Genomic DNA, 20,610 nt, shown 5'->3' on the forward strand with positions numbered 1-20,610 from the left:
TTCTCAGGATGTACCCCAGAAAGGAGTATTCCCAGATGGTGGGGTCCGACTTACGAAGGAAGAAAGAGGTCTCCCAGCTGGTGCAGTCCAGACTCCAGATGTGGGCCCACCTTTTAATTGCAAAGACTATAAATCTCCTAGCAGTGATGTCCAGCTTCCCTTGGTCAAAGCTATCAATCCTTGGGTTGATGTTCATCTTCCTTTCTCAAGCTGCTTTTTACTGTTTTGCTAAGGTGTTGAGATAAGCATGTTTCCTTTACATGTATTCTAAACTTATATTTTCAAAGCTCCTTACTACAAGCACTATTCTAAAATTATACTTCAAAAGGTGATTATTGCAAAGCTGTTCAATGCTTAGCTACGTGCAGAAAGCAGCATCCTTAAAGCTTTAATTCAGATGCTATAAAGGTTAATTGCAAACAAAGGATAGGTTCAAAGGCCTTCTTCCACGCTTTACTCCCTCAGTTATTTTTTTGGAATTCATCCTTTAATTGTCCCATGATCAGTTTGCACACATGTCACAATCACAAGCCCACACGCTGCCTGTGTGTACCTGACACCGAACCCAGCTCTGGATCTCACAGTCCCCTCACCCGCGCCCGTCCCGCTCGGTCCCCAGGGGCCTTCCCGCATCCCCGCCGTGCCCGGGCCTTCTCCCGGTCCCGCCGCGACTACATTTCCCGTGGTGCCTCGCGGCGGGCCACACGGGGAGGCGGGCGCCGCGCTGCTCGCGGTGCACGCCGGGAGTTGTAGTCCTGCGCGGCAGCGGCGCGGGCAGCGGGGCGCTGCCGGCAGCCATTACCGGGAGCGCGGAGCCGCCGCCGCCGCCTTGCCTCGCTCCGCGGCCCCGCCGCCGCACGGGGAGGGGCCGCCATGGCGGCGTAGCCTCGCCCCCGCCCGCCTTTTCTTCCCCCGCTGCGGGCGCTGAAGGCGCGGCGGCGGCGCGGCCTAGCGCGGAGGGTGGATCCCCGGCCTCGCGTAGCGGCTGCTGCCCGCCAAGGGCCGCCCTCCCCGGGGCCATGTCCCTCGTGGCCTACGCCAGCAGCGAGGAGGACAGCGATGCCGAGGAGCCTGCGGGCGAGGAGGAGGAAGCCGCCGCCTCTCCCCCAGCCGAGCAGCCTTCATCCCGGGGGCTTTTCGCCGCGCTGCCCCCGCCCAGAGCCCCCGCGGTGCCCCCGGCGTTCCTCATGGGCCCCCCGCCCACCGTGAGCGGCTTCGGCAGCGCCCCGCCGGGCCAGGCCGGGACCCAGAGCCCCTCGGAGCCGGCTGTCAGCGGGGACGGGGCCGCAGAGTCCCCCCGGCCGAGGGGGCTCCTCCTGCCGCCCCCCAGGAACGCGGCCGCCGCCGCCGCCCCCCTCAGCCCGCCCCCCGCTGCCTCCCCCGGGGCGGGTTTGGGCCTCCCCAAGCCAAAGAAGAGGACGGAGCCGGTGCGGATCGCGGCGCCCGAGCTGCACAAGGGGGATGTGAGTATGGAACAAACCCCCCCCTGCTCGAGCTCTTCCCTCCGGGGGTGAAAGTGCCCCCCGCGGGTCTGTCCCCCGCTCTGTCACGCCGAGGTACCGGCATCTATTGTTGTGTCATCCGCGGGGAGATCTGCCCTGGCTGCCTGCCCTAGTGCTAAAGCGCTTTGCAGAATTAAACTGATATAGAAACCTTATTTATAATCATAATGCAGGCAAACCCAGATTATCTGCACCCTCCTTATTCCCGGAGTTAACGAGCTGATGATGTGGAGCTGCAGGGCGTTGTAGCCCAGGAACATCTTTTGTTTCCTGTGCAGGTGGTGGATTTTTCAGTCAGTTTATTGCTTATTTGTCTAAAGGCTTCAGGCGTCTTCCGAACTTTTAGGTGACAATTTCCCTCTCATTTTGTGTGGTTTTTTTTTATAATTACTGTGCCTTGCAGGGCTTGTGAACCCAGACAGCGAGAGCAGGGAAAGGCAGGCCCCTTTCCATCTGGTTTTTAAGTCAGGATCCCTGCTGGTGAGGTTTCATCCTCTCCCCACTGCTCATTTCCTCTGGGACAGCACTGTCACAGAATCGTGGAATGCTTTGGGTTGGAAGGGACCTTAGTGCCCATCTTGTTCCACTCCCCTGCCATGGGGACACCTTCCACTGCCCCAGGCTGCTCCCAGCCCTGTCCCACCTGGCCTTGGACACTTCCAGGGATCCAGGGGCATCCACAGCTTCTCTGGGCACCTGTGCCAGGGCCTCACCACCCTCACAGAAGAATTTTTTTCCTAATATCTCATCCAAGCCAGCAGCTGGAGTCCTGGAGTGGTTTGGGTTGGAAGAGACCCTTGAAACTCATCCTGTTCCACAGTGCCTGCAGGCTTCCACTGGAGCAGGGTGGCCTGTTGCCATGTGGAGGTGATGGATCTGTCACTGGTTTTGGTGACATGCCTGTGGCTGTGGGAAGAGCTGAACTGGAAGCTTGGGCTCATTTCCATGGGGACAGGTGGATTTATAAGCAGTGTCCACTCCTAGTGGCCTGGCAGCACTTTGGGGGAGCCCAGGTGAAGTCAGTGCTGTGTCTTGGGAGGGTCACAGGATGAGGACACAGGTTCCCCATCCCTTCCTGCTCCCAGTAACCATCCCAGTGTGGCAAATTGCAGCCCCAGAGCTCTGCAGGTACAGCCTTTGGGACAGAGGGATGAGGGATGTCCCAGTCCCTCAGAGCCACTTTTTGGTCACCTCCTTGCAGCATTGTGGTGGCATTCCAGGCAGCTGGAATGAGCTGGGGTCTGTTCCTGCCTCACCCCTCTCTGTGCTCTGCTCCGTGGCCTCTGGCCACACAATCTGCAGCTTCTCGGTGTTGAGCAAATGAATTTGGAAGGGACAAAAAGTACCTTAACCTGGAGCTGGTGTGAACAGTTTCCGCTCTGGGTTCCTGCAGGTCCCTTGGCCTGTGGCTGACGCCCTCAGTCGTTCCCTGTTTCTCCTCAAAATCCCTCCCATGGCTGGAGTTCAGCCCCTGGAGATGCTCCAGGGCAGCTGCAGTGTCTCCTCTCTCCCAAAGCAGCCCGTGGGTTTACAATCACTCCCAGCTCTTTAGTTACACACTTTCCTTGTCTTTCCCTGGTTTATGATCTGGAGGCAAACTGGCACAAGCCCTCAATCCCTGCTGCCTCTCCCAAGTTCTCTGAGGAGCCATGAAATTATAAAGATACCTTTTGTGGTGCCAGCCAGGCTTTCCACACAAGTTTTAACCAGATATTTAACAATTTCAGCACGACTGGGAGCAGTTCTCTGTATCCCTGCAGTGAACTTTCCATCCTTTGTGTGGTTTGTGCTTCCCCTCCAGGAACTCTGGTGTTGCCTGTCCCTGACCTGCAGTTCTTCCCTCCCTTTGGGTTTATTTTCCTGGGATTTATTAACATAACTTCTTTGGTTTGGCGTCTCAAGTTGTGCTGAGCTCTGCTTTTCTCTCTCAGTCAGATTCAGAGGAAGATGAACCGGCCAAGAAGAAAAACACTCTTCAGGTAAATAACGAGGGCACTTGCTTCAACAATTGTCACAGGAAAAAGTGTTTGGTTCTTGTGTAAATTATCCACTCTGATCACCTCATGGCTTTACGGATATTCCTAAAATTCCATAGGTTTTCAAGTCCTTTTTATTGCCCCCCACATGAATAAAACATCAACATAAATAAATTTTTTACCCTTAAAAATACTGCCCTACCTTTTACACCTTTCCTAAAACTCTCTGATTTTAAGAATTCCCACGCATTCTGTTGGGCTCTTTCACCAATTTAAGTCTTGGCTAAAGAGGCATTAATTTGGGAATTGGGCAGATATTTGCAAGCACATTTCCCTTCAAAACCCCCCTGGCTTTCTGTGCAGGGTATTCAGAGTGGCCAAGTGGTGAGAAGTGTTAGAACTGGGGGGATGATTGGAAAGGAAAAGTGAATAATCTCCCTCTTTTCTTTCTGGGATCCGTTTGTCCCCACTGCTCACCTTGTGTAAATCATCCTCTCTGATCACCTCGTGGCTTTAGGGATATTCCTGAAATCCTGTGGGCCTTCAAATCCTTTCTTTTGGGCAATTTCACCAATTGAAATCTTGGCTAAAGAGGCGTTAATTTGGGAATTGGGCAGGTATTTGCACCATTAATTTCCCTTCAAAAAAACCCCCTGGCTTTTTATGTGGTGTATTCAGAGTGGCCAAGAGGTAAGAAACCCACAAGAAGTGTTAGAACTGGGGGGATGGTTGGAAAGGAAAAGTGAATAATCTCCCTCTTTTCTTTCTGGGATCCATTTGTCCCCACTGCTCGCCTTGTGTAAATCATCCTCTCTCGTGGCTTTAGGGATATTCCTGAAATCCTGTGGGCCTTCAAATCCTTTCTTTTGGGCAATTTCACCAATTGAAATCTTGGCTAAAGAGGCATTAATTTGGGAATTGGGCAGGTATTTACACCATTAATTTCCCTTCAAAAAACCCCCCTGGCTTTTTATGCGGTGTATTTAGAGTGGCAAGCAGGGAGAAACCCACAAGAAGTGTTAGAACTGGGGGGGATGATTGGCAGGAAGTCATGAAAAGTGAATAATCTCCCTCTTTTCTCTCTGGGATCCGTTTGTGCTGCGTGGACGTCACCAGGGACGCGGCGAGGGCTCCGGCTTGTCCGCTTTGCTTCCTCAGCCCAAGAACACGCCCGTGAAAGAGACCAATCGCTTACTCCTGCCCTACGCCTTCTCCAGGAAGGCAGGAGAGAACTCCTCCGACTCCAAGCCTGCCAAGGCGCCGAGCTCCTCCAAATCCAAAGCCGTGCCCAAGGCGGCCGTGCCCACAACTCCGTCCCCGTCGGCCATCAAAGCCGCGGCCAAGAGCGCGGCGCTGCAGGTAACCAAGCAGATCACGCAGGAGGAGGAGGACAGCGACGAGGAGGTGCAGCCAGAGAACTACTTCTCCTTGTCCGACAGGAGCGAGCCCGGCGCCGCGGGCACCGAGCCCTTCCTGTACCCGGGCACGGCGGGCTCGGAGGAGCCTCCTCCCGGCACGGAGCCGGAGCCGCACTTCCAGGACGCGGCCGCTAACGCCCCTCTGGAGTTCAAGACGGGCGTGGGCTCCAGCGGAGTTCAGCACAGCTGGGCACCCAAAGCCGGCGAGGACTACGGCAGCCAGCCCTACGGGCACTTCCCCCCGGCCTACGGCGAGCCCGGGGGCTACTACCAGGTGAGTTCCCCTGGGGCTGCTGCCAGGAGGGTTCCCCGGGGCTACTACCAGGTGAATTCCCCTGGGGGCTGCTGCCAGGAGGGTTCCCCGGGGCTACTACCAGGTGAGTTCCCCTGGGGCTGCTGCCAGGAGGGTTCCCCGGGGCTACTACCAGGTGAATTCCCCTGGGGGCTGCTGCCAGGAGGGTTCCCCGGGGCTACTACCAGGTGAATTCCCCTGGGGGCTGCTGCCAGGTGGGTTTCCCCCAGGGGCTGCTGTCAGGTGGGTTCCCTGGGGATACTACCAGGTGGGTTCTCCTGGGGGCTGCTGCCAGGTGGGTTTCTCCTGGGGGCTGCTGCCAGAAGGATTCCCTAGGGATACAACCAGGAGGATTCCCCTGGGGGCTGCTGCCAGGTGGATTCCCCGGGGATACAACCAGGAGGATTCCCCTGGGGGCTGCTGCCAGGTGGATTCCCCGGGGATACAACCAGGAGGATTCCCCTGGGGGCTGCTGCCAGGTGGGTTCCCCTGGGGGCTGCTACCAGGTGGGTTCCCAGGTGCTGCTACCAGGAGGGTTCCCCTGGGGGCTGCTACCAGGAGGGTTTCCCTAGGGATACTACCAGGAGGGTTCCCGGGGGCTGCTGCCAGGTGGGTGTGCTGGCCAGAGGTGAGGGGAAGGGCTCTGAGCAACTCCTTGAGTGAGTGGCTCAAGTTGGTTACTGGTTGCTGCTGGGAGTGCAGCCTGTGTGAAATACCTGGGACACAGGGCAGGGAATGCAGCCTGTGTGAAATACCTGGGACACAGGGCAAGGAATGCAGCCTGTGTGAAATACCTGGGACACAGGGCAGGGAATGCAGCCTGTGTGAAATACCTGGGACACAGGGCAAGGAATGCAGCCTGGGTGAAATACCTGGGACACAGGGCAGGGAATGCAGCCTGTGTGAAATACCTGGGACACAGGGCAGGGAATGCAGCCTGGGTGAAGTACCTGGGACACAGGGCAGGGAATGCAGCCTGTGTGAGCCACCTGGGCAGGTAATCCAGCCTGTGTGAACCACTGGGACACAGGGCAGGGAGTCCAGCCCGAGCTATCTGGCACAGGGAGCCACAGCACTGGGCACAAGGGCGTTCCTACAGCTTGAGAGCTGCAGATGCTCTTTGCTGGCCAGATGTTTGACAGCTGCACTCCTGTGAAAGTGCCCTGGATGTGAGGGTGCAGAGTCAGGGCTCACTGGAGCTGGTGTCTGAGCCCAGGTTGTTTCTAATAATTCTAAGAAATAAAATTCTAATAAATAGAATCCCAGACTGGTTTGGGTTGGGAGGGACCTTAAAGCCCACCCAGACCCAGCCCCTGCCATGGGCAGGGACACCTTCCACTATCCCAGGTTGCTTCAAGCCCTGTCCAACCTGGCATTGAGCACTTCAAGGGATGGGCCAGCCAGAGCTTCTCTGGGCACCTTGGGCCTCACTGCCCTCACAGGGAACAATTCCTTCCCAATATCCCACCCACCCCTGCCCTCTGGCAGTGGGAAGCCATTCCCCTTGTCCTGTCACTCCAGCCCCTTGTGAAAAGCCCCTCAGGGCATTTCTTGGTTTGTCCCTCTGATGGAATCAGCCCAAGGGGCAGTCCGTGGCTCGTGATGCTCCAGGATTGCTCTTATGCCAAACTGGTTTCCTTTTCCCTGCCAGGATTACTACAGCAGTGGCTACTACCCCGAGGTGGAGCCAGCCCAGGCCTCGCCGCAGGAGCCCAGCACCGACTCCTCCTTCATCGACGACGAAGCGGTTGGCACTCGATTTTCTGTCCCCCCGTGGAATTTGGCTTTGAGCTCTGCCGGAGCACAGGAGCCTCTTGGCAGCCACGCTGCTGCCCCAGCACAGCCTGGGCTTCCAGGGGCTTGGGCTGGCTGCTTCTTCTGGGGGGCCTCGTGCTGTGTTGTGGGCACGTGTGGGCTCCTGCTCCAGCTGGGTTTCCTGCAGGCCTGATAAGTCCAGAAAAAAGCAATTGTTGAGGTTGGAAAAGGCCTCCAGGACCATCAGCCAGCACTGCCAAGGCTGCCACTAAACCATGTCCCCCAGTGCCACATCCACGTGGCTTTTAAATCCTTCTGGGGGTGGGGACTTCACCACTGTGCTGGGCAGCCTGTGCCAGGGCTGGACAGCCCTCTGGGGGTGGGAATTTTCCCTGTATCTAACCTCATCTTCCCCTGGCACAACTTGAGGCCATTTTCTCTTGTCCTGTCGCTGTTCCCTGGGAGCAGAGCTCACTGGCTGTCCCCTCCTGTCAGGGAGTTGTGCAGAGCCACAAGGTCCCCCCTGAGCCTCCTTTTCCCCACGCTGAGCCCGCTCAGCCTCCCCTGGTGCTCCAGCCCCTTCCCCAGCTTTGTTTGCTTCTCTGGACATGCTCCAGCTCCTCAGTCTCTTTCTTGGAGGCCCCAAATTGACCCTGGGATTGGAGGTGCCTCAGCAGTGCCAGCACAGGGGATGGGCACTGCCTGGGAGCAGGAGCAAATGCTGCTTTCTGCATAGGAAAATGAAATTACAACCTTCATGCTGAGTAGATTTAGATACTCCGATGTACAGCACGCTGAAATGCTCCAGAAGATCCAAACCCTGTTTGCTGTGCCTCGTGCCAGGCCAGCGCTGGGTGCAGCTGCAGCTCTTCTGTTCTTCCTGCAGTTCAAACGTCTGCAGGGCAAGCGGAATCGGGGGAGGGAAGAGATCAACTTCGTGGACATCAAAGGTGACGACCAGCTGAGCGGGGCCCAGCAGTGGCTGACCAAATCCTTGACGGAGGAGAAGACCATGAAGTCATTCAGCAAGGTGGGTGCAGGGAGAGGGCTGTGCTTGGAGCCTCTGCTCAGTGCCCACATCAGCCCCAGCTGGAGCTGTGCTGGGCGCTGGGCCCTCACCAGGGAGGGTGAATAATGGCATGTGAGACACCATAGAGGGTGGGGTCTCATGCCCAGGGTTGGGGTGACCCCGAAAGATGGAAAAGTCTCTCCTCCAAGAAAGACTCAGCAGTCCTCTGTTGTCTGTTCTCAAGGTTGTTTATTGTTAGTTATCTCAAAGATTCTTCTCCCTGAACTGCTGTGGCCCGTTCAGCAGGTCAGACAAAGGCACACTGCCCTCCCAGGGGGCTGCTGCCATCTTTTATATCACACATTACGTGTTACATGTTTATACCTTTTCCCCAATGCCTACTATCTATATTGAATGGTGACTTTCTACTCTAAACCAATCTGTGAGTGCCAACATCACCAAAGACATGGAGGTTAGGAAGGAGAAAGAAGGAGGACAGGGCACACCCAAATCCCTCCATCTTAGAACCCCTGACCCCCATGTACAAAACCTGGACCCCTGCGTACAAGGCTTAAAACCTTCCTGTAGAGCACTCAAAAATCCTTCCTTTCACTTTGTGACTACTTCTACTGCAATACCTGAACTTGTGTGTGTGGCTTGTAATTCTTCCTACAGAGTTGGTGATTTGCTCCATGGGCTAAGATCAAAACCCCACGTGTGTCTTTGGCTGCTGCCAGGGTCTCAGAGCCCCCCCTGCCAGCAGCTCTGGCCATCCAGGGCACCCAGAGGGGTGTCCTGGGTTCCAACAATAGAGTTCCTCAGAACACAGCGTGTGGGTGGGGAGGGCCAGCCAGGAAGTGCTTGAGCCCAAGGAATCTGCAGTTTAATGGGGAGCAAATGCTGCCTGGGATGGCTGTGGGCAGGCCCGTGGTTTGCTGTCCAGGGAAGCACCTCCCCAGGCTGAACACTTCACCTCTTTCTGCTTTCCAGAAAAAAGGAGATCAGCCCACAGGACAGCAGAGGAGAAAACACCAGATCACGTACCTGATCCATCAGGTGAGTGACCTCCCTGTGCTGTGTGAGCTGATCCAGGCAGAACTGCAGGGCAACAAAGCTGGGGTGCTGCAGCCGGGGACCAGGGGCTGTCCCTGAGAACCTCCTGAGCCCTGGTGAGACCCAGTGGGGCCAGAGGTGAGTCCTGGCCCCAAGGGGGTCCCAGTCCTGAGCTTTCAGCTTTGCTTTGCCCTTCCTGCACGTTCTGAAGCCCTGGGATCCTGTCCTGGATTCTGCCCCGGGGTTGGCTGCTGAGCCCGTCCCCACGAGAAGCTGCTTTTCAGCATGAATGAAATGCCCGTGCATCCCAATTAATCCAGGCCTCTGTCAGGATGATTGTGCAAGGCCCTGTCCCCACAAGAAGCTGCTTTTCAGCATGAATGAAATGCCCGTGCATCCCAATTAATCCGGGCCTCTGTCAGGATGATTGTGCGAGCCCCTGTAACGAGGCTTCTGGCCGCAGGGCTCCCTAATCCACGCGAGCGGGGGCCAGAGGAGGCAGGAATGCTGCTGAGTCACTGAAACACAGAGGCTAACAGCATCCTCTCCGTCCCCGCAGGCCAAGGAGAGGGAGCTGGAACTGAAAAACACATGGTCTGAAAACAAGCTCAGCAGAAGGCAGACCCAAGCCAAGTACGGATTCTGACACATCTGTCCTGCTTTTTGGCTGGCGTCCCGGGTGACCCGCTGTGTCCGGTGGCTGCTGGCCTCCTGGAGATCAGCCAGGCCCCGGCACGGGGCTGGGAGGACGCTGCACTCCCTGGCCTGGCAGGAAGAAGGGGCATTGCAAGCAGGTCCTGCAACTCCACCTGTAATCCTTCCCCTCCCTCCTTGTAAACGATAACGTGGAAGGTTCCCGTCGGCCAAGGACGGTCCCGAGGCACCGCGGGGAACGTGCTGGGTGTGAGGCTGCAGCTCCTGTCCTGAGGGACCAGGCTGCGCCTCCTGACCCTTCAGCAGAGGCTCAATAAACTCCCAGTTCCCACTTTGCTCCTCTCTTGGACTTGCTGTGCATTGAGAGTGTCATTTTCCTTTCTAAAACTCGGTGAGTTCCAAGAGCAAGCCTGGCTTTGGAATTTTTATTTGGTCCTTACCTTTGAGACGTCCTCGCAGCTGTTTCCTCGTGTCTGGGCTGCTCCAGCGCTCCTCTCGTGTCAATAATTTTAAATAATTTTGATATCCTGGTTTTTAATTGGGTGTTTTTGCTCTGGGCCCCACAGGCTGAGCCGTGCTGAGGGGACACCCCCGTGCAGGTGACAGCCTGTGCCTGGGGAAGCCCCACACGTGGAGGGGAGCTTCTCCTGCCTGGCACACGCAGGGCTTTGGGGCCACCCTGAGCCATGTGTGCATGTACATTGTCCTTCCTTTTTCCTCCTCCTTCCTCCTCTCCCAGCCCAAGGCCTCCTGTCCTGCCCCAGGCTGTTCTCAGACTCATCCAAGTGAGTGTCCCAGTGTCCCACATGTGGCTGGCTGGGACTGAGCTCTGCAGTTTCCTCTGGGCAGACACAGAGGAGAGCTGCCAACTGTAATTTGGGGTTTTTTTTTCAGCTTGTTTGTATCAATTCTGTTTCAATTAAGTGTTGACTTTACCCTCCTGGCTGGGAAGAGGAGACTGACCAGCCCTTATTTCTTCAAATCAATCCTTTTTTTTTTATTATTATTTAAGGAATTCTGTCAAGGTGATGTGACTGCAAACCCTGTGCAGCTCTGCTGGCCCAATCCATGGATCCAAATCTGTGGCATCACTTTGTTGCTGAAGGGAGCAGAGAGCTGGCCTGATTATTTAACTTCTATTCCCACCAATCTGGGTTTTATTTGGCTCAAATGGCCAATATTTGTTATTCTGGTAAGAAGAACTCCCAAGAGATGGTTTTTCTCCCATGTTACCTCTTAAAAACAGGCAAACCCCCATGACTGAAGTCTTTTCGTAGAACATTTTGAACTAATCTCATTTTTAGTTTAGCTCCCTGTATGTTTAGTACTTTGCAGAGCCTGTTTTGAGTATTTGAATGATCAGAATAAAGTTACTGTTGAGTAATTTATTCCTATCTTGTATGTACAGTGAAATCCTCCCAGAAGAGATTTGCTGAAGGAATATTCTTCTAAATGAACCCCCCCAGCCCTGTTTCCATCACAGGGGGCTCAGGTCCTCCTCCAGGAACCCTCTTGGCCAGGGGAGTTTGCAGTGTGGGGGCTGGAGCTCCCAGGTTCCCCTTTCCATTTCTCATTGGGGTAAGGGCTTGGGTTTAGCACCAAGGGAAGTTCCAGGGGCTCGTGTTCCACTTTCAGCCCTTTAAGAGCAACGAGTTTCAGGAGTGTGAAAGGTCAGAAGTGAATTTTCCCAGAGATAAACAGCTACAGTCCCCCAGCCCTCCTTTTCCCCCCAATCCAAGGCTTTGGCCGTCCTGGCTCCCTGTTCTCTTGGGCTGGGAGCAGCACTGGCACTGCCCAGCTCCACCGTGGCTCGCCGGGGTTTGTGCCCCACAGGGCAGCCCTGGGACAGTGGTGTCATCCCAAATGTTGTGCCTGAGGAAGCAGGCAGGGCTCGGAGTGTTGGCTGCAGCCTGGGGAGGTTCGGTGTAGTTTCTGGCCAATTTCATATCCAACTGCATGCACCAGCCGTGCCAAAGTCAGCCCTGTTTTTCCTGTAACAGCCTTTTCCCCCTCATTTTATTTACAGAAGTCTCTTGGGATGTGTTCAGGGGTGAGGTAAGGCTCCCCCTGTGCTGTCCAGCAGGGTTGGGAAGCTGGAAGAGCTCCCCACGGAGCAGCCTGGCATTGCCAGCTGGGGCCAGCAGCAGCCTTGGCGCTCTCCTCCCAGGGCCAAGGGCTTCCTGCGGTGAGCTGGAGGCTGCGGTTCCTCCTGCCTGGCAGCCAGGGGCTGTCCTGAGCCCTGCAGGTGGCTCAGGGGCAGTCCCCGGGCAGCTGCTCGTACACGTTCTCGGCCGCGGGGTGCTGCTCCCTGCCCGTGCTCCGGCTGTACACGGGGTCATCCAGCTCAGCGTTCAGGCCAGCCTGGGGGATTCCCAGGGAGAGGGTGGGTTTGAGAGCCAGGACAAGGGTGGTCTTTCACCCCCCCCAGCCCTTGGCTTTGCTTGGGACAGGGACCCTGTTTTTATAAGGACCTGGAGTGACAGGACAAGGGGGAATGGCTTCCTGCTGCCAGGGGTAGGTGGGATTTTGGGGAGGAATTTTTCCCTGTGAGGGTGGGGAGGGGCTGGCACAGATGAGCTGTGGTTGCCCCATCCCTGGAAGTGTTCCAGGCCAGGTTGGACAGGGCTTGGAGCATCGTGGAAGGTGTCCCTGTCCCTGGCAGGGGGTGGAATAGGATGGGCTTCTTTCCAACCCGAACCATTCCAGGTTCCCCGTGCTCCTGGTGTGGAGCAAACCCCGATCCCTCAGCCTCCGGGAGCCTTCACTCGTGTTGGGGCTGAGCTCTAGAGCCATCACCTGCCTTGGGGACCCACCCACCCACCTGTGTGTCCGTGCTGGGAGCTCCTGCGCCCTTCCCGTCCGTGCCGGGAGCCGCCGAGAGCTGCCTCCTCTTGCAGTCCTGGCTGGAAACGCTGCGGAAGAGCCGGCGGTGGGGCCGGGCTTTGGGGGGCAGCGTGGAGAAGGCGTTTTGGGGGCCCGTGGGGAGCCGGGCAGGCGCATCCTGCCGGGCCAGCGCCACCTCGGAGTAGACGTTCTCCTCGGGGCTGCCCCGGGGGCTCCAGCCGCGGGCCATGGCGTAGAAGGGGATGGGCTCCTCGGGGATGGGTCCCTCGGGGCTGGGTGGTCCCTGGGGGATGGGGGTGGGCTCCTGCGGCTCGCAGCGTTTGGGGGGGCCGGGCTCGATCTCCTCGCGGGGCTCGGCGTAGACGTGGAAACACACGAGCTGCTGGTACTTGGCCTCGGGGGGCTCGGGGCGGGCGGGTTCTTTGTGCACCCGGGCGTAGGGAGCCTCGGGGGCTGCCGCGCTGCTGGAGGGGCTGTGCAGCCCCCGAGCCGCGCCCCGGGAGCTGCTCTTGGCAGGCAGCGACGGCGGGGCACCGGGAGCCTGGGGCAGAGGGGGCACGGGGCGGAGGTGAGCGCTGGGAGCGGGTGGCACCGCATCCCCCCGCCTCCCATCCCCTCCTTGGGAAGTGCCTCCGTCCCCCCTGCCCTGTTACCTCCCTGGCGGAGCCGCCCTCGGCTCGGGGGGACTGCAGGGACACGGGGCTGTGCTCCGGGAGCCTGGCCGGTGCCGGGCTCGGTGGGGAGCGCGCAGCATCGCCGCCAGCCGGGGGCTGTGTCCGCGCCCGGGGCTCGTCTTTCTGCGGAGAGAGCGGAGAGCTGTCGGGATGGCTGCGCGGCCAGGGCACACCCAGGAGGGCGCCGGCTCCTTGCTCCTGCTGGCCGGGGCCCGGCTTTCGCATGCTTGGACTTCCCTCGGGAAAATCCTCCGGATGGCTGCGGGGGCTCCCGGGGGCTCCCGGGGGCTCCCGGGGCCGGGACTCACCCGTGCGCAGGGCAGGGGCACGGTGAGGAACTCGCGGTACGGCGTGACCGGGGCCGTGGCGTGGTGCCGCAGCAGCTGGGCCAGCTCGGCGTGGGCGCTGCGCTCGCCCAGGATCACGTAGCGCCCGTCCGGCAGCTGGTCCAGGACAAAGTGCCGGCAGCGATCCCTGCCCCTGCCGGGAGATGGCACGGCACGGCACGGCATGGCATGGCATGGCATGGCACGGCATGGCACAGCACGGTATGGCATGGCATGGCACAGCACAGCACGGCATGGCACAGCACGGCACGGTATGGTACGGTATGGCACGGCACGGCATGGCACAGTGTGGCATGGCACGGTACAGCACGGCCTGACACGGCATGGCATGGCATGGTATGGCACGGCACGGTATGGCACAGCACGGCACGGTATGGCACAGCACAGCATGGCACAGCACGGCACGGTATGGCATGGCATGGCATGGTATGGCATGGCATGGCACGGCACAGCACGGCACGGTATGGCACAGCACAGCATGGCACAGCACGGCACGGCATGGCACAGTATGGCATGGCACAGTATGGCATGGCATGGCATGGCACGGCATGGCACGGTATGGCACGGTATGGCACGGCACGGCACGGCACGGCATGGCACAGTATGGCATGGCACGGCACAGCATGGCACAGCACGGCATGGCACGGCACAGCATGGCACAGCACGGCATGGTATGGCATGGCACGGCACAGCACGGCACGGCATGGCACGGCATGGCATGGTATGGCACGGCACGGCATGGCACAGCACGGCACGGTATGGCCTGGCATGGCACGGTATGGCACAGCACGGCATGGCACGGCACAGTACGGCATGGTATGGCATGGCACGGTATGGCACAGCATGGCACAGCACGGCACAGTACGGCATGGCCTGGCACGGCACAGCACGGGCCCAGCGGCAGGGAGGGGACTGAGCTGGTCGGCCCGTCCCCCGGGCAGGCTGTGGGAGCCTCACCTGTAGGACAGGACGAAGCCCACGGTGCTCTCGCTGAAGCGCACCAGGAAGCAGCCCAGGGGCTGATCCCGCAGCAGCTCCTCTGCCTCCCTGCGGGGACACCGAGCTCATCCCCTCCGCCTGACCCGGGAGCCGCTCCCTGTTTGGGAGCCCGGGGGGGGAACACCGGGCCGAACCCATTCCCCGCTCCCCCTCGCTCACCTCCGGCTGATGAAGCCGTGGAACCACGAGGGCAGCTCCCCCCCGGGCCCCAGCCTCTGGGCTTGTGTCTGCTCGAACCACAGCCTGGTGCGGGCTCGCAGGGCCACCCGCTCCGGCCCCGGCTCCCCCTCCGGCAGGGACGGCGCTGCTGGGGCTGCCCAGAGCCCGGGAGGGACCTGCGGGGACAGCGGGTGAGGACACGCAGCGAGGACGCTGCCGGTGCAGCCCGTGAGGACGCGGCCCCTGCGGGCGTGGGAGCCCTGGGAGGGTGAGCCGGGCTCGTGTCCTCCCCCGGTGTCCCCAGGTCCTACCCTGCCATGTCTGCTGGGGCGTCCTGGCGGCTGCTCTGCTCCCTGGGGCTGGCTGGGGGTGCCGGCGGGTGCTGGCTTGGCTCCGGCTGTGCTGTCCTCGCCGAGGGGCTTGAAGGTGCTGAAGAGGGGACGGTCGTCATCCATGGAGTGCCCTGTCCCAGGGAGTGGGGGGGAGCAGGCTCAGGGCGGGGAGGCCTCCTTTGGGGAGGGCACTGGGGAGTCTGAGGGCTCCGAGACACCCCCACAGGCCCTGCTCTCACCTTCGCCTTGTGCTCCCCAAGCTCAGGCTCAGCACCCTGTGTGACAGCAAGGGACAGTGACCCTGGCGCCCCAGAGGAGAAGGGGCGACAGTGATGGAGCTGGGGAGGAGCTGAGGAGAGAGCATGCGAGTCCTCCTGCCCCTGTGAAGTCCCCGGTGTGTCAGCTCAGCCCTGGGTAGGGGAGGGAGAGGCCGAGCAGCTCCCGAGGGACCTTGAGCTTGACCCTGAGCTGCCAACACCCAGCAAAACAACGTTAATCCCCAGCAGATGCTTGAGGGGGTGGAAGATCCTGGGGCTGGCTGGGTCTGGGAGGCAAAGCTGAGTCAGAGGAGTGGGCCGGGGCTTGTCTGAGAGCAAGGGGATCCAGCAAAGGCACCCCAGCCCCACCTTCAACCCGCGGCAGTGCCCAGCCCGGCCCTGCACCCCTGCAGGCAGGGCAAGGGGAGGAAGGTGTTGACAAAGAGAAACAAAACTCCCCAAACTGCAGTAACCCAGCTTGGGAGTGCTGGGAAGCAGAATTCGGGTCAGGTCCTGCCCAGGTCAGGTCCTGGCCAGGCTGCTGGGGACAATGCCACTGTCCCCAGCTGGCTGTGTGCGTCCCCCAGCTGGGTGGGGGTGCTGGGCAGGGGTGGTGGGCTCAGCCCGGCTCCCCCAGCCCAGCCCCTCGGCCTCGCTGGGGCAGCTCGGGGTGGGGGGAGGATGTGCCTCCGAAACCCTGCACCCCTGAGGGGGGAACAAGACAGATCAGTCCTGAAACGGGCTGAAAGTTTCGTTCTGCAAGACATTTCCGGGCTGAACTTCCCCCTTTGGAGAGGGCAAGATCTGACTGGAAGGGCTGGTGTGGGCAGGGGGACCCCAATCCCTCTCTTTTCACCCCATCATCGTGCCCCTTGTCCTGCCTTTGGGCAGGGGGACATCCCTGCACTGCCTGTCCAGCGGCCCCTGCTCGGGGCTCGCTCCTTGGCCTCGCTGCAAAGCCAGCCCCAGCCCCAGCCCACGCTCCTACCTGTGCTCGGTGTCCGTGGCGGGTGATGCGGGGACAGGGGACAGGCAGGGGACGGGCAGGGGACAGGCAGGGGACGGGCAGGGGACAGGCAGCCCCGCTGTCCTGCTGTGCTCTGCCTCTGCTGCCGGCCACAGGCAGGAAGCAGCGACCAAAGCTGCCAGAAGCTTCGTGCGGTGGGGAAACGTCACAGGAAGGTGGCATGGTGGCCCTGCGGTGGCAGCCAGGTGACACCGGCAGCCTCGGGACGGGCTGGGCTGTGGCGAGGAGAGGGCTCTGGCCGGTTGGACGGCGGCACATCCAAGCCTGCAAAGGTGTCATTGTCACTCCTGTCTGCATCCACCTGCTGGGCACAGGGAGAGCAGGGCTCGGAGGGGACAGCAGAGGGGACAGTGGAGCTCAGGGGGGACAGCAGAGGGGACAGCAGAGCTCAGGGGGGACAGCAGAGATCAGTGGGGACAGCAGAGCTCAGTGGGGACAGCAGAGCAGGGTGGGGACAGCAGAGCTCAGAGGGGACAGCAGAGCAGGGTGGGGACAGCAGAGGGGACAGCAGAGCTCAGAGGGGACAGCAGAGCAGGGTGGGGACAGCAGAGATTAGAGGGGACAGCAGAGATCAGAGGGGACAGCAGAGCAGGGTGGGGACAGCAGAGCTCAGGGGGGACAGCAGAGAGGACAGCAGAGCTCAGAGGGGACAGCAGAGCTCAGGGGGGACTGCAGAGCTCAGGGGGGACAGCAGAGCTCAGAGGGGACAGCAGAGTTCGGAGGGGACAGCAGAGGGGACAGCAGAGCTCAAGGGGGACAGCAGAGATCAGGGGGGACAGCAGAGGGGACAGCAGAGCTCAGAGGGGACAGCAGAGCAGCGTGGGGACAGCAGAGCAGGGTGGGGACAGCAGAGCAGGAGGGGACAGCAGAGCTCAGAGGGGACAGCAGAGCTCAGAGGGGACAGCAGAGCAGGAGGGGACAGCAGAGCTCAGAGGGGACAGCAGAGCAGGAGGGGACAGCAGAGCAGGGTGGGGACAGCAGAGCAGGAGGGGACAGCAGGCTGGTCGGGCCCAGGCTCACACTGTGAGCCCAGACTCGGTCCTGGCACGCTGCAATCCAGCACCGTCCCCTTCCGCAGACCCTGGGTGCCAGAGCTGGGGCTGCTCTCGGCCGTCCCGGGGGCACAGCAGCCGAGCTGCCAACGCCGTGGCTGTGCCACGTGTCCCCTGCCACTGTCGCCCCCGGTGGTGCCAGGCTCCAGCTGGAGCCAGGGCGAGAGCGGTGCCAACCCCGCCGCATCCCAGGGACTGGGAATTAGGGCAGGGATTAGGGCGGGGTCTGCCTCATCCGTCCCACCCGGACAGGGATATTCAGGGGGGTATTGTTGGCTGGGGGTTTGTGTGTAAATTACAAACGGGATGGGACTGTTGAGGAGTGGGTTTTGAGCCGGTTTATTTTTCAGTATTAGCTCATTACGTGGCTATGATAATGGGAAGGTGTTAGTAGTTTACATTTTTGGTAGCAGACAAAGAACTTCATGTTACAACTCACTTTAAAAGATTTTTGCCCAATCACACAAAGCGAAAGCCCATTGACAGTGCTTCTGTCCAATCACTATAAGCACCCGTACCTTTGTTAAAACCGTGCTTGCTTATTTCAAATACAATCCCTGCTTGTAAGCCTTAAAACACAACGCACAGAGCTCCGTTATTATATTTAGAACTTCCTAATGTCTCTCTAGATAGACTTTTCTGTAGCTTGGGCGGTTATTTTAGACAAGCATTAACACCCAGACCATTGTTCTGCTTGCCCTTACTTTCCACTTCTCATATAATTTTTTCACTGATCAATTTTACGGCTCCTGCTTAGCTCGGGTCACAGCTCTGCTGTCTCTGAGGCTGCCCTTTGCAGCGTCCCCAAACCCCTCTGATTTCCAGGATTCCCCCAGGTGAGCCGTGCGTGGCTCTGCAAACTGGCGCTGCCCCGGTGCCTCCCAGCAGCCCCGGCTCCCTCCACCCACAGAAAGCCATAAAATAGGTTGGAAACTGCTGTAAAATTGTTGATAATTGTAAAACGCGTGCTGTTAGTTTGGTTGTTATATTGTAAAAGGGGTTGAAAGGGTAGTTATAGGAAATCCAGCACTCAAGGTGCGCTAACACACCTCAGTAAAGAGCCAGCCTGGACAGAACTTGATGGCTGATCAAGGGCCTTAAACCTTCTTGCAAATGAAGCATCCCAACAAAACCAATCCAGAGGGACAAAAAACAGGACAAAAAGGGGCTTCTGATCCACTGGATTGTGCTGCTCCATCTGGGACATTTAGCGTTACCCAAGGCAGCGCAGTGAGGTCAAAGCCCAGCGAAGCTGAGAGCAGCGGAGTGCAGCTGCCGAGCCTGACCTAATCCTGACACCTGGAAAAAAAAGTGAGCCGCTGGGAACAACGAGAAACAATTTAACAAGCGGAGAACAGATTGTTTTATCCACGTGAAAGTCTTTGCTAGGAAAAAAAAAAGCAGTTAAAACAACAACCTGTGCTCGGCGTAGTGTTTTAATGTAAGCAAAGCCTCAAAATTTTAACACTTTTAGTGTTTGAGCTTAGAAAGAAGTTGGAGAATCACTCTGTAATTCTGGAGAACACGCAGAATAAAAAACTTTTCTCGTCTTAAACCCTAATCAGGTGTGTGTATGTCACATCAGACCCGACAAGAACATCGGGGCCACGGCCGAGGAGCTGCAGCATCCTCCACGGGAGCGCTGCTGCTCGGCCCCGGCCCCCACGCTTTGGGCCTTTCTTTTCTTATAATGACAGCTGAAATCCCTTTAGCCCGGCAGCTCGCTCTCGGGTTTATCACCTCCCCAAAACCTCCAGGGCCTCCCACGTTTCCCGTGGCGGTGTCAGCCAGGCTTCCTGTTTGCTCACCGGCGCAGCGGAACGGGCCGAGAGAGGGGACAGCGTCTGCTCCGGCCGCTCCTCGGGGAGCTGAGCCCGGAACCCCCAGGATCTGCTCCTAAAAGGCCCTTTTTGGAGCTCCTCTGCACGCCTGGGGGTGTTCTCAAGAGCCCGTGGCAGGAGGAACGCCAAGAGAGCTTCTCGTCCTGAGCCGCTGTGGCCGGATCCTGGTGCAGCTCCCCGGGGCTGTGAGGAAGACCCTGGCACTGCCAGGGTGCTGGAGGAAGGCTGGAGCTGGAGGTGAGGGGTCCCAGCTCCCTGGGAATGCCGGGGCTGTGAGGAAGACCCTGGCACTGCCAGGGCTGCCGGAGGAAGGCTGGAGCTGGAGGTGAGCAATCCCAGCTCCCTGGGAATGCCAGGGATGTGAGGAAGACCCTGGCAGTGTCAGGGCTGCTGGAGGAAGGCTGGAGCTGGAGGTGAGCAATCCCAGCTCCCCGGGAATGCCGGGGCTGTGAGGAAGACCCTGGCAGTGCCGGGGCTGCTGGAGGAAGGCTGGAGCTGGAGGTGAGCAATCCCAGCTCCCTGGGAATGCCAGGGATGTGAGGAAGACCCTGGCAGTGTCAGGGCTGCTGGAGGAAGGCTGGAGCTGGAGGTGAGGGGTCCCAGCTCCCCGGGAATGCCGGGGATGTGAGGAAGACCCTGGCACTGCAAGGGTGCTGGAGGAAGGCTGGAGGTGAGCAATCCCAGCTCCAGGGGAATGCCGGGGCTGTGAGGAAGACCCTGGCACTGCCGGGGCCGCTGGAGGAAGGCTGGAGCTGGAGGTGAGGGGTCCCAGCTCTCCATGACACGCCAGCTGTCTTGGCTGGGGGGGTTTGGGGCCCACCGGGGCTTTTTGGGAGTGGGATGCTGAGCTGGGAGCTCATTTTTGGGCGGCCAGCGCCGAGGCCAGGCTCTTTTTCCTGGTGAGTGGCCGCAGGACACGGTGGGACAGGACAGGACAGGACAGGACAGGACAGGACACTCTGCCCCCCCGGCCCCGCGGCTCCAGCTCTGCACAGCTCACCCGTGCCTCAGTTTCCCTCCTTTCAGAAGCAGCACAATGCCAGGCCGTGTCCGGCAAGGCGCGGGGCAGTCAGCTGCTCGCCTCCAGTGCCCAGGGGACAAACAGACACGCTGTCCCCCACGGACACATCACACGGCCAGCGATGCTGGCCCGGCTCCAGCTGAGCCGCCCCCGGGCACGTACCCGGCCGGGCAGGGGCCGGTGCCAGGGCCGCCCGGTGCCCCCGGTGCCAGGGGACGGGCATAGGGCACAGCGGGCAGGGAGCGTCCCCTGCGCGGGCTGGCGGGCGGGGAGTGAGGAGGAAGAGCTGCTGGATGAGGAGGAAGGCTCGGGGAGGGTAAGGGGGCACAGCTGGGCTGGGAGGGGCTGGGGGGGAGCTGGGCTTGGGGACAACAGACTGTCCTGTGGGGTTTGGGGAC

General features: G+C 59.5%; 2 protein-coding genes across 3 annotated transcripts; one reads left to right on the forward strand and one right to left on the reverse strand.

Moving 5' to 3' along the window:
- Positions 1-415: 415 nt before the first annotated feature.
- On the forward strand, positions 416-10,008 carry PRCC (proline rich mitotic checkpoint control factor). The gene is made up of 7 exons (XM_038161861.1): positions 416-1,463; positions 3,434-3,481; positions 4,595-5,170; positions 6,840-6,935; positions 7,830-7,973; positions 8,943-9,008; positions 9,565-10,008. The coding sequence occupies exons 1-7, from the start codon at positions 1,020-1,022 to the stop codon at positions 9,649-9,651; spliced, it is 1,461 nt and encodes a 486-aa protein (XP_038017789.1). The 5' UTR covers positions 416-1,019; the 3' UTR covers positions 9,652-10,008.
- Positions 10,009-11,644: 1,636 nt separating this feature from the next.
- Positions 11,645-16,617, reverse strand: SH2D2A (SH2 domain containing 2A). Of its 2 annotated transcripts, XM_038161863.1 has the most exons (9): positions 16,260-16,617; positions 15,254-15,289; positions 14,994-15,145; positions 14,683-14,858; positions 14,482-14,571; positions 13,486-13,657; positions 13,157-13,300; positions 12,481-13,044; positions 11,645-12,020 (listed from the first exon to the last, which is right to left on the reverse strand). In XM_038161863.1, the coding sequence occupies exons 3-9, from the start codon at positions 15,135-15,137 to the stop codon at positions 11,910-11,912; spliced, it is 1,401 nt and encodes a 466-aa protein (XP_038017791.1). In that variant the 5' UTR covers positions 15,138-15,145; positions 15,254-15,289; positions 16,260-16,617; the 3' UTR covers positions 11,645-11,909. The 2 variants fall into 2 exon arrangements, with proteins under 2 accessions (XP_038017791.1, XP_038017790.1); XM_038161862.1 differs by having other exon boundaries at positions 12,481-13,300.
- Positions 16,618-20,610: the final 3,993 nt, after the last annotated feature.

This window comes from Motacilla alba, chromosome 25 (genome assembly GCF_015832195.1).
Source record: "Motacilla alba alba isolate MOTALB_02 chromosome 25, Motacilla_alba_V1.0_pri, whole genome shotgun sequence".
Taxonomy (NCBI): domain Eukaryota; kingdom Metazoa; phylum Chordata; class Aves; order Passeriformes; family Motacillidae; genus Motacilla; species Motacilla alba.